The sequence below is a fragment of the Macrotis lagotis genome, chromosome X (assembly GCF_037893015.1).
Source record: "Macrotis lagotis isolate mMagLag1 chromosome X, bilby.v1.9.chrom.fasta, whole genome shotgun sequence".
NCBI classification, from domain to species: domain Eukaryota; kingdom Metazoa; phylum Chordata; class Mammalia; order Peramelemorphia; family Peramelidae; genus Macrotis; species Macrotis lagotis.
Window position 1 is genome coordinate 673,938,881 of NC_133666.1, and position 13,313 is coordinate 673,952,193.

The following is a 13,313-nucleotide window of genomic DNA, read 5'->3' on the forward strand; positions in this document are numbered from 1 at the left end:
GTACTCTCTATATAAGTTATATAAATAAGGTCTTTCTTAAAGGGTATTTCCTCCTCCTGAAGGTCTTTTGACACAGGCTAGATAATGGCCCATCCGAATGTTGCAGAGGGAACCCCATGGGTAGCTACATCTTAGACAAAATGGCCTCTGAGGCCCCTTCCTCCTCTGAGGTTCTGTGATTTTGTGAACATCCCATCCCTAGGCCTCCAGACTGAGAGCTCTTTTTACTGTCCTAGGATGTCCCTCAGGGAAACTCATTGTACAATCAGAGGGAAGATGCACCCTTGGAGGAATGGGAAGAGGATAGAACAAAGAACACGGAACTTTCCCAAAGGGTAAAAATCCTCCCCTGCCTGCATCTTTTACAAAATCCCTCCCTCCTCTGACTTCCCTTTCCTAAAGTCCCTCCTAGCTCTGACGTTCTCTCTTCTAAGTCCCTCCCCAGCTCTGGCAGGATTTGTTACCTTTGTTTCTTAATAGTGTGTTTTTTAAAGGAAATGATGCCAGAACATTGAAATAGGAGCTGAGACTGGGAGGAGAACGTTTATAGAAAAGATAAAACCCGATCAGAAGTGAAGAAACCAGAGTGGAGGAAGAGGACTTGCTAGTCAGAATCGAAACCTAAGGACTTTAGTTCCTCTTTCTAGCCTGCCAGAGGACTTGTCCACAAGCTAACTTTACTATAAAGTTAATACTTTGAAGAAGGAAAAAGAAATAATGTCAGACTCTTTTCAGAGCTGGTGGAATGATGGTCAGCAAATGTCTTACTCTGACTCTGCTAAGAATCTAGATCAATTCATTCAGAATGAGCTACAGCCCCAAGAAAAGTATCTGCAGCACATTGATGTGAAAATTGACAACATCTGTGAGTTCCTGGAGGCAAACCTTTGCAGACCAGTGAAAAGTATAATTCTGGTAAGCCCTGGATGGAGAGGGTGGAGAGGGGAAGAGAAAATGGGAGGACAAAAGGAAAAAGGAAGGAAAGGGGGAGAGGAAAGGGAGGGAGAAAGGGAGAAAGAAAAGGAGGGAGGAGAGAAGGGAAAAAGGGCAGGGGGGAAAGGAAAAGGGAGGGAGAGAGAAGGGGAGGAGAGAGAGAGAAAAAAGGAAGACAAAAGGGAAAATAGAAGAAAGAGAAGAAAATGGGAGGGAGGGAAAGGGAAAAGGAGAAGGGAAAGGAGAAAGGAAAAAGTGGAGAGTAACAAAGAAGAAAAGAAAAAAGAGAGGAAAGGAAGGTGGAAAGGGTAGGGAAGAGGAATAAGAAGAGGGAAGGAGAAAGGGAGGAGAAAAAAGGAAGAGGAAAAGAAAAAAGAGGAAGGAGAGAGGAAAAGTGGGAGGAGAAAGGGAAAAAGAAAAAGAAAAGAGGAGAGAAAGAAATGGGAAAGAGGGGAGAGGAATAGGAGAAGAGGAGGTTGAAAAAAGTAGGGGAGGAGGATAAAGGAGGGAGCAAGGAGAGAAAAAAGAGAGGGAGAGGAAAAAAGGAAGAGGAAAGAGAAAATAGCAAGGAGAGAAAAGAAAGAAGGAAAGGAGGAAGAAAAGAAAGGAAAAAGGAGCGGGAGTCAGAAATGAGAGATATGGGGAAGAAAGAAAGGAGAAAGGATAAGAAAAGAAAAGGAGTGAGTGAAGGGAAAGAGAGAAGAAGAAAAGTAAAAGGAGAGGAAAAGTAAAAGGGGGAAAGAAAGGTCAGGAAATCAATCAAAGGAAAAGCTTTGTTTTATATTTTTGCAAGGCAACAGTGTTAAGGACTTGCCCAAGGTCATACAACTAAGTATTAAGTGTCTGAGTTGGATTTGAACTCAAGTCCTATGGACTATGGGGCTGGTACTCTATCCACTGTATCATCTAGCTGCCCCAAAGAATAAGCTTTTATTTGATGCCCACTGTGATATACCAGATACTATTCTTAGAGAGGAGGTTACAAAGACCAAAAAAACGCAACTCCATCTCTCTTGGAAGGGAAAGCATCCAAATAAATGTAAGCAAAACAAATGCAAGGTTATTTGGGATGAAGATCTGGAGTAAAAAGAGGTCCTCAAGCCTGTGAAGTAGGAAAGGTTTCATATATTGGAATTTAATTTGAACTTTGAAGGAAAACCAGTATTCTCAGAAGTGGAGGCAAGGTGGGAGGGCATTCCAGGCATAAGAGACAACATGTGCAAAGACATAGAGGTAGGAGCCAAAATATTGTCTGAGGAACATCAAGAAAGTCAGTTTGACTGGATCGTAAAGCAATTAGAGAGGAATAGTGTAGAATCATTCTGAAAGGGTAGATTAGAAGCAAGGTGTAAAGAGTTTTAAATGCTCAAATTTGTACTTGATCCTAAAAATAATAGGGATTCACTGGAGCATATTGAACAGGAAGTGATATGATCAGATCTGAATATTGTTCTGGAAGTGTGGGTCTTAGGGAGGGTTGGAGAGGCTAGAAGCTTGAGTTATGAAGATACTTAGGAGACTACAGCACATTTCAGAGAAGAAACAAGGAGGGAGGTCACATAGGGACCATAAATATGAAAGGTATTAAAAATGAAAACAGGGGCAGCTAGGTGGCACAGTGAATAGTGCACCGGCCCTGGAGTCAGGAGGACCTGAGTTCAAATCCTGCCTCGGACACTTAATAATTACCTAGCTGTGTGGCCTTGGGCAAGCCACTTAACCCCACTGCCTTGCAAAAAAATGAAAATAAAAATAAAAACCAAACTATAATAGGTTCCAACAAGCTTTGGGTTAGCTTCTCCCCATCAAGTTTTTCCCCCATCCCAATCCATCCTCCATTCAGTTATCAAATTGATTTTCCCAAAACACAGTCTGCCCAAGTCACCCCCACTGTTCAGTAAGCTCTCTGTCAACTTGAGAATCAAAACCAAAATCCTTTGCTTGGCCTTCACAGCCTTTCATGAGTTGATTTCCCCCGTTACACATCTTTCTGGACTTTTTACACCTTTCTTCAGTGATACTAGATGCTCAGTTGACTGCTTTGGGGATCTTTAAAAATTCTATTTTGATCTTTCCTTGGTTTCCTAGGAAAAGCTTCTTCTGAAAACTTCCTGCTTTTGGACTGAGTACATTTTTTCCTGAAACCTAATTCAGAACAGCCTAAAATACTATGAGAGAAAACTGGAATGGGGAAGTAAGAGAGGAAGGAACTGGGGAGGTCTTTTTGCCTTGTATGACCAATCTGAATTCAAATTTAAATATAAATGTGAATTCACTAATTTCTCCACTAAACCAGAAATTCCTCCTTCAAAGCTTCCTGTTAATGTTGATCTGCACCATCCTCCTTCTTGCACTGTTTTTTTCGTCTTCATTCTGCCCAGAAATTTGCTGCCAAGTCTTATCAGTTTCATCATTACTTGTCACAGTCCCTTCTTGAGTCACACCATAAACCAAGTCCCCATCACCTTAATAACTGAAATTGTCTCCTGCTGACAGTCAGTGTGTCCTTTTCCTTGTGTTGTGTTGTTCACAAGATGGCCCAAAGGCCATAAGACCAGGCCTATTCGTATCCCTCCTTTCCCTAAAACCTTCAGTAGTTTCCTCTGCTCCTCTAGGAAAAAATCCAAACTGTTCAGCCTTCCATGAAGGGAACTCCCATCTCCATTTCCAGATTTAGTCCCCATTGGCCCCCTTCACACATTCTATACTGCACTCAAATTCACATACACACACCCACAGGCCAGGGATGCATGCACTTCTTTTTCTTTTCTTTTTTCATTTAAAAAAATTTTTAGTGCATATATATTTTATTTGCTTTTCAATTATATACAATAGTAATAGTAATTTCTACCTATCCTTTTTGGGGAAGGTTTGGAATTTTACAATTTTAACCCCCGCCCTCCCTTCCCTCCCTCCTCCCCACATCAGAAGGCAATCTGATATTCTTTACAATGTTTCCTTGCTATGCATTGATCAAAATTGAATGTATTGAGAGAAAAAAAAACATATCCTTGAGAAAGAAATAAAATATTAGAGATAGCAGAATTATGTAGTACATAAGACAACTTTTTTTAAAAAAAATTGAAGATAATAATCTTTGGTCTTTGTTTAAACTCCATAGTTCTTTCTTTGGATCCAGATGGTATTCTCCATTGCAGATACCCTACAATTGTCCCTGATTATTGCACTGATGGAATGAGCAAATCCATTAAGGTTGAACATCACCCCCATATTGCTGTTAAGGTGTACAGTGTTCTTCTGGTTCTGCTCATCTTGCTCAGCATCAGTTCATGCAAATCCCTCCAGGCTTCTCTGAAATCCCATCCCTCTTGATTTCTAATAGAACAATAGTGTTCTATCACATCTATATACCACAATTTGTTTAGCCATTCCCAATTGATGGACATCCCTTTGATTTCCAATTCTTTGTCACAACAAACAGAACTGATACATGCTCTTCTCATCTTCACCTCTTAGAGTCCTCAATCTTCTTTGGACATCTAGGTGGCAAGGTGGATAGAGCTCTGGATCTGAAATTAGAAAGATGAGTTCAAATTTGGCCTCAGTCATTTCCAAGCTCTGTGACCCTGGGCAAGTCACATAACCCTGTTTGCCTCAGTTTCCTTATCTGCAAAATGAGATGAAGAAGGAAATGACAAACCACTCCAGCATCTTTGCCAAAAAAGTCCCAAATAGGGCCATGGTAGAGTTGAACATGATTGAAATCCAAATAAGTTACACCTTCTATCAGAGCTCAGCTTAGCTCACTTGCCAGCTCCTACCACAGACTTTACTAAATGAATCTACTGTTAACTATTATTTCTCTCTTTAAATTATCTTATCTCTAATTACCTCTGGACTACATAGATGGTAAGATAGTATGGTAAGTAGAACATTGGATCTGGACTCAGGAAGACCTGAGACCAACTGTGTGATCCTGGGCAATTTGCTTAGTCTCTGCCTGGTTCAGTTTTAGATAAAATAAAAAATAATGACATCAGGGTTGTTGGGAGAATCAAATGAGATATTTATAAAGTGTTTGATATTTAATAAATTCTTGTTCTCTTTCCTCTCCCCCAAACATATTGAATAAATAATAAGTCCTTTGAGGGGCAGGGGAGTTCATTTATTTGCTTTTGATCCCATCAGAAGCTATAAACCATGAACCTTTAGAAACACGAGCTGCCATTTTGGGGGGAATGCTTATTTTGGCAAGTCAAAGGGAGTTGGAACTCTAGAGATTTTTAATAGAGCTAGGATAGTTGGTTCCTCTTGCTAGAGTTTCTTCTCCTGGTCTTTCTTTTAAGTGATGGACAAGGAGGTTCTGAAAACAAAAGTCCCACCACAAGTTTTCTCTTCCCTTGAAGGGTGGATCCTATGGCAGAGATACTGTTCTCAAAGGTCAGTCTGATGGCACCTTTGTCATCTTCCTCGAAGAAAAATCTGAAGTGAAATCGATAAAGTGGAACTTGATAGATTGGGAGCCACTGGCAGCAATGGGGAATGTCAAGATAGTAGAGGATAAACTCCAGCTGGTGCTGTCAGAATCTGAGTTATGCATTACCTTTGATGTACTTCCCATCATCAGTACCTTTGGTAAGTGCTCCCTGGGGAGGAAACCATGACCTCAGGTGATATAAGGCATTGGTATTGGTAATAAGAGGGGAATGGAAGATGGAAAGATAGATGAGTCTTTGGTGGAGATTATCCAAAAGGATAAAAGATCATTCTTCCCATTTTAAAGATCATGAAACTGAAGTTGAAAGGTGGCATCCTTGTTCAAGGTAGCATAGTAAACTATGTGTTGAGCCAACATTCAGACCTTTTTTATTTCTTATAAAAATAATTTTTTAAAAAATGTTAAAAAGGCAAAGAAAAATAATTTTACATTTATTTTAGAAAATAACTTTCTAAGATATAACCACTCAATTTTCGAAGCATTTCAAGGCAAAATAACCAAAGAAAATAAAAATAGTTGATAAAAATTTATTACCCATAATACACACTTGTCAAAAAGAATTCTTAGGGGGCAGCTAGGTGGCACAGTGGATAAAGCACTGGTCCTGGAGTCAGGAGTACCTGGGTTCAAATCTGGTCTCAGATACTTAATAATTACCTAGCTGTGTGGCCCTGGGCAAGCCACTTAACCCCATTTGCCTTGCAAAAACCTAAAAAAAGGATTCTTAATGAAGAATTCACACAGAACAAGCTCTCACAGTGGGGTCAGAAAAAGTGACACCAAGTCTCGAAGGTATCTCTTAAAAACTTTGGAATTGATTGTGTAGCATGAGATACACTGGTACAAGACCACCCTGAATGACATGCCCTCATCAGATAAGGTGCTGTGCTCTATAAGCAAGGCAGAATTGAAGTGGCTCAAAGGAAACGTGAGATGCACAAGCTTAAAGAACTCACCCCAGGTGTTGACCTGGACTATGTTGTGCCCAACCTGTAGCAGAGCATTCTGAGCTCATATTGTTCTGATCAGTCACAGTCAGACATACTACATCTCATCTCTAACGTAGCCACATCATTTTGGTCTTTTCAATAATGAAGGTCAAGAACCAATCAATCAACCTCATGGCAGGGATCATGCTCAGCACAGAGGATACAAGGAGAGGCAAAATACAGGAGATAACAAACAAATATGTGACAAAAATCATATTTAGAACAAATGGGAAATGATTAACAAAAAAAGACTCCAGAATTAATAGCGATTAGGAAAGGCTTCCAGTACAAGATGGGATTTTGGTCAAAAAGAATTGTTTACCTTCATTTCATATAAAATCAAACTGACTGTTCTGCCTGAGTCTCTAGGACCATAGATGGAAGAGATATCTGATGTCATCCACATTTTACAGGTGAGGAAACTGAGATTGAGGGAAGTTAATGGACTTTCCCAAGGTCACACATGTCTTCAAGGGCAGAAACTGTGTTTAAACCTAGTCCTCTAACTTCCTAGTTCTTCACATTCTATGATTCTGTCTTTCATACAGCCCTACTCTAAGCTATAATCTGCCTGGTCCTTAGGTGGTCAAAAAAGATAGACAAGGAAAAAAAAAAGGATAGAATGTCTCACTTCCCTTCTGTGAGACTGCTCCTAGCTTTCTCCCTAACTTATAATTATTTTCCATCAATGGAACTCCTTTCCAAACTTGGTCAATTTATTCTACTAAGATTTATTCACAGTCCTGGGCATGAGCTGGCTGATCAATCCTTGAGGCGGCCCTTGAGATATCATTCACTCTCTGGTTCATTAGGATGAAGCTCAGATTTTAGTTTGAAAACTCTCAGACTATTTAGTGGTTGGGAATAGCTTTAATCTATGTCTACAGACATGGAAAAAATATTTGGGGAGGAGGGCACCACATCCATTGAAGTTCAAACAGAAATTTGGTGACTTAATAGAAAAAGCCAAAAACCCAGAAATGAAGATCAGTTGTTGATTTTCGCAAATATTTCCTAAAATGAGTTCCCTAATGCTATCAAAAAGAAGAAGGGGCTGCCTCGGGAATGAACGCATTGCCCAATTACTCCTCATTGGAAGACTGAATTTTATACATGGACTTTCTGCCCAGGATTGAACTCATTATCCTCTGAAGTTCCTGCCAACACTGAGAATCTATGATTTTATTTAGGTGCAAATATAACCTTAAAATTCTTTTCCTCCTCCTGATCTTTTTTCTCCTCCTCTTTTTCTTCCTCCTCCTCCTTCCCTTTCCCCTCCTCCTCCTCCTTCTTCTTCGACTACCTTTTCTTTCTCTTCTTCCTCCTCCTCTTCCTCCTCCTTCTCTTCATCCTCCTCCTTCCTCTTCCTCCTCTTCCTTCTTTCTCCTCCTTCTCTTCTGCCTCCTCTTTTTCCTCCTTGATGTCTCTTCCTTCTTCTCTTTCTCCTTCACTTCTTCTTCTTCTTGTTCTCATTCCTCTTTTCCTGCTCCTCCTCCTCCTCCTCCTCCTATCTTGGAGAGAATAAGGAACCAATGAAGACTTTGTCCTAATAGAGGCTCTCTTGTGGAGCAGCCTGAGTTTTTCTATGCCTTTCTCTCCTGTCCAGTTGCCTCAGGTAACAGGTATACCCGCACATCGATCTCAGGATATAAACCAAGCCCTGACACTTATAAGAAATGGATAAATTCAAAGAACTTAGATCTTGGACAGCCAGTCCACTTCACACAGCTACAAGGAAATTTTTTCAAATATCGCCCCCGAAAACTGAAGAACCTAATACTCTTGGTGAAGCACTGGTATCAGCAGGTACTGTCCATCCCAGATTCCAAAAGTTTTTGAAGTTTGAGTGAATCTGCTTTTTAATTCATTGTAACCAGTTACAAGTTTTCAATTCTTAAGATAAAAATCTGATGGTAAGATAATCTACAAGTTCTATCAAAATGTCCAATATGACTCAGATAAGAACAAGGTTTACTTGGCCCTTAATATTTTGAATAGGGTTCAGTATGGGTCTGAATCTGCTTTTTTTTCAGGTTGAATAGGGTTTGAGTCAAATGGCTTTTCAACAGAGTGAGAGGGTGATCAATAAAGAGAACTGAATTTGAACTTGCATGATTAGAAGTATAATGTTCAGAAATAAGGGGGTGATAGCAAGTAATACTATGCCATGGCGTACCCTGCCATGAAGTTAGAGAACTCTGCTATGAATATTTTTGTACAGGTGATGTTTTTACACTTTTCCATCATCTCTTCAGGATAGAGACCCAGTAGGGGTATTGCTAGGTCAAAGGGTATGAACAGTTTTTTGCCCTTTGGGCATAATTCCAAATTTCTCTCCAGAAAGGTTGGATGAGTTCACAGCTAGATGGAGAACAACATTAAAAATAAACTAGACAATTCCACATAAGGAACATTTTGCTTGGGTCTGGGGGCCATATTTTAGAAAAGACATGAAGAAACCATACCTTAGACTAGTATCTGATGCACAGTAGGCACTTAATAAGTGCTTGACCTGAGAGTAAGGGACCAAAAGTTTCATACTGGAAGAGGAAAGGAATGGGAATCATTGTCATTTTTAAGTATTTGAAGATCTATCATTTAGAAAGATAGCCAGTTTTTGTGACCCCCAGAGAATCATGGGTTGGGTTGGGTAGGAGGAAGGCTAATTAGGATTGAGGGAAGGGCAAATTTTACTAATAATTAGATACATCCAGAATAGTAATGGATTCCCCCCCCCCCACTAAAAGTCTTCAGGCAATTCAAATCTATTCCATTTAATGCTACTAATAATCTTTCTTTAGAAAGACTTTATTTATTTTGAATTTTACAATCATTCCCCTAATCTTCCTTCCCTCCCCCCACCCCCAAAAGGCAATTTGTTAGTCTTTAAATTGTTTCCATGGTATACATTGATCTAAGTTGAATGTGATGAGAGAGAAATCATAGCCTTAAGGAAGGAACATAAAGTATGAGATACAGCAGAATTACTTAATAAGATAACTTTTTAAAAAAATCTTAAAGGTAATAATAGTCTTTGGTCTTTGTTCAAACTCCACAATGATGGCATTCTCCATCACAGATACCCCAAAATTGTGCCTAATTGTTGCCCTATTGGTGGTATGAGCAAGTCCATTAAGGTTGATCATCACTCCCATGTTGCTATTAGGGTGTACAATGCTCTGGTTCTGCTCATCTCACTCAGCATCAGTTCATGCAAATCCTTCCAGGCTTCCCTGAATTCCCATCCCTCCTGGTTTCTAATAGAACAATAGTGTTCCATGACATACTTATACCACAGTCTATTAAGCCATTCCCCAATAGATGGACATTCACTCAATTTCCAATTCTTTGCCACCACACACACATAGCTGCTATGAATATTTTTGTACAAGTACATTACTTTTAACCTTTTTCATAATCTCTTCAGGGTGTAGATCCAGTAGTAGTATTGCTAGATCAAAAGGTATGCACATTTTTGTTGCCTTTTGGGCATAATTCCAAATTGCTCTTCCAGAAGTGTTAGATGAGTTCACAGCGAGATGGAGAACATCATTAAAAATAAACTAGACAATTTTGATTACATTAAATTAAAAAGTTTTTGCACAGACAAAACCACTGTAACCAAGATCAAAAGAAATGTAGTAAATTGGGAGACAATTTGTATGACTAGTATTTCTGACAACGGGCTCATTTCTAAAATATACAGAGAACTGAGTCAAATTTTTTAAGACTTTATTTATTTTGAGTTTTACAGTTTCTCCCCTGATCTTACTTCCCTCTCCTAACCCCCCGCCACAGAAGGCAATTTGTCAGTCTTTACATTGTTTCTATGGTATACATTGATCCAAATTGAATGTGATGAGAGAGAAATCATATCCTTACGGAAGAAACATCAAGTATAAGCGATAGCAAGATCATACAATGAGATATCAGTTTTTTTCCCCTAAATTAAAGGTAATAGTCCTTGGTCTTTATTCAAACTCCACAGTTCTTTCTCTGGATACAGATGGCATTCTCCATTGAGGACAGCCCCAAATTGTCCCTGATTGTTGCACTGTTGGAATGAGCGAGTTCAAGGTTGATCATCACCCCCATGTTGCTGTTAGGGTGTACAGTGTTTTTCTGGTTCTGCTCATCTCACTCAGCATCAATTCATTCAAATCCCTCCAGGCTTCCCTGAATTCCCATCCCTCCTGGTTCCTAATAGAACAATAGTGTTCCATGACATACATATACCACAGTTTGCTAAGCCATTCCCCTATTGAAGGATATCAGGAGGACTCCAGGAGGATGGGAGTTCAAATCTGCCCTCAGACCCTTCACATTTACTTGCTGTGTGACTTTGGCTAAGTCACTTAATTCTGATTCCTTCACATCCAGGGCCATCTCCCATTGTCCTGATTCCTAACCGGTCACTGGATCCAGATGACTCTGGAGAAGTAAGGGTGATAAATTAGCACCATACCCCCTCACTAAGATCCAATTCATGTGCTTGTCATGGCATCACCTTCCTGTCATGATCTTCGAGAATGAAAGATAAACATCATCATTACTCATGCTTGAGGTTACCTTTACATAAAAGTCTCACTAACAACCCCATGGACAAAACAACCCCATGGTCATTTCCATTTGGTACCAGAGCTGAGAGAAATCAACCTAGGAAAGATTCAGAGCCCCTGTTCAGGATCCTTTATCCATAATTAGAGAAATGAAATTCCTGAGTCTTCCTGGCCCAAAGTAAACAATTGACTGAAGAGCCAGGACTAGAAGCCTGCCCTCTTTCCTGTTCTGAGAGTGTTACCTTCAGGAGGGGAATACAGTCACCTAGGGATAGCCCCAGGTATATGTGATCTGTCCTAAAGGCTGGGGGTGCGAAGGTGGGATTGGGTCCTCTAGCTCTTCACTGTCTTTATATTCTCCTTCCACAGTACCAAAAGAGATTGAACCAAGACTCTTTTCCCTTACAATATGCTCTGGAGCTGCTCACAGTCTATGTCTGGGAACAGATGTGTGAATCTGATGATTTCAACACAGTTGAAGGTTTCCTAATCATCCTGAAGCTGATTACCCAGTACAACCAGCTCTGTGTCTATTGGACAGTCAATTATAACTTTGAGGATCAAACCATCCGGAACTACTTGCAATCCCAGCTTAGAAAAGAAAGGTATTGATGTCTTCACTATCATTCTTCCTCTTGACTTGTAGTAAAGAATGAAAAGAAATTACCTAATCCAGCAGACTCTAGCTATCCCAGTAACAATGAAATTAGACCCTTAACATTTCAGAACCAGAAGAAACCTTGGAGAATAAGGTTTCTAAGTTATATGACGCCTTGAGACCAAGAAAGGACTTTGTATATATAACCTTAATTAATACTCAAAAAACAGTCTTGATTTGAGGGTAATACCTAGGTCACAAGTATCAGAAAAGGCTGCATTGGGTAATAACTACAATGTTGGAGTTAGGATCAGGAGAGACTTAGATTCCAACCTCTTAGCCAATCACTTCTATAAAATGGAGACAATAGCACCTGTCAAACAGGATTGTTGTAAGACTCCAAAGAAATAATATTTGTAAAACATTTTGAAAACTATAAATTGCTATTTACAAGTAAACTGTGTGTAACTATTATGCTATTTTATGAATAAGGAAACTGATGCTCAAGAAGTTTAAGTGGGGACGGCTAGATGGCACCGGCCCTAGAGTCAGGAGGACCTGAGTTCAAATTCAGCCTCAGACACTTAATAATTACCTAGCTGTGTGGCCTTGGGCAAGACACTTAACCCTATTGCCTTGCAAAACAAAAAAAGTTTAAGTGACTTGCTCAGGGTCGCACTGCTAGTCAATGTCAGAGGCAGGAGTGAAACCCAGATTATCTCCTGACTCATCTCTATTAAATTATGATGCCTCCTAGAGATGAGTTAATATAACGCTTCTATTTTAGAGAGAAGGTAACTGAATTGGAAAAAAGAGCAAATGTCTAAGGTCAAAAAGCATGACATATCCAGGACTAGAATCCAAGTGTCTGGGTTCCTGATAGTTTTCCCTTTGGACTGCAGGGAAGGGGAAGAGAAATAGTGAAAAAAGAAAAAAGACAACATTGCATTTATACATAGACACATGGGGTTGGAAAGAAACTCAGAAGCCATTTAGTGCCCCCTGCTAATTTTACATGGAAGAAATTGAGACAAAAGCAGGTTAAATAATTTGTACAAAGTTTCATAGACAGTGTTAGAGAAGGAATTTGAATCTAGGTGGTACTCTTTCCATTGCCTTCCTGTTTATGTTGTTCAGTCATTTCAGTTATTTTATCCGAATAATTATTTTTCCATTTGAGGAAACTGAAGACCACAGAGGATGTGTGGTCCAATAGCACACACAGTCAGAGAGATACTAGAACCCAGACCTTCGGAACCCCAGCTTCTGAACTCCCTCTGTCCTACCTTATCCTATGGATCATATCTTTACCTGTGAAAATTCACCCCTGATTCCTTTGTCTTGAATTTTTAGACCTATAATCCTAGATCCAGCAGACCCAACTAGTAATGTCAGCGGAAAGGATCCCAAACTCTGGAAACAGCTGGCCAAAGAAGCAAAAGCCTGGTTATCTTCCTCCTCTTTTGTGGAGAAGTATACATCATCTTGGACGCCAAGGAACGTACTGGTGAGAGAGAGACAGACAGAGAGAGATGAAGAGAGCCAGAGGGGGAGAAAGAGAGAGAAATGACAAAAAAACAGCAAGAGAGATAGAGATGAAAAGACAGAGATAGAAAGACAGAGACAGGAGAGAGAAGAGAGATACAATGGAGAACAAAGACATAAACAGAGAGAAGTGAGAGAGAGGAGAAAGAGAAGGGAGAAAGAAAGGTGTAACCTCTTCTAAGAAAAAGGGATTACTGAAGCTCATAGTAGCCACCTTCTGCTTGGGAAAC

The 13,313-nt window shown here is 39.9% G+C and overlaps 1 protein-coding gene across 4 annotated transcripts in view; it reads left to right on the forward strand.

The window, feature by feature from the left end:
• The first annotated feature begins 451 nt into the window (after positions 1-451).
• Positions 452-13,313, forward strand: part of LOC141501629 (2'-5'-oligoadenylate synthase 2-like) — an 87,500-nt gene continuing 74,638 nt past the window's right edge. For all 4 annotated transcript variants that reach the window (XR_012472280.1, XR_012472281.1, XM_074205793.1 and 1 more), the window contains exons 1-5: positions 452-915; positions 5,301-5,529; positions 7,988-8,187; positions 11,310-11,545; positions 12,892-13,045. Coding sequence is in view for 2 of the 4 variants with exons in the window: in XM_074205793.1 (XP_074061894.1) it covers positions 718-915; positions 5,301-5,529; positions 7,988-8,187; positions 11,310-11,545; positions 12,892-13,045 (1,017 nt within the window). In the remaining 2 variants the exon portion in view is untranslated. The remainder of the gene's footprint in view (positions 916-5,300; positions 5,530-7,987; positions 8,188-11,309; positions 11,546-12,891; positions 13,046-13,313) is intronic.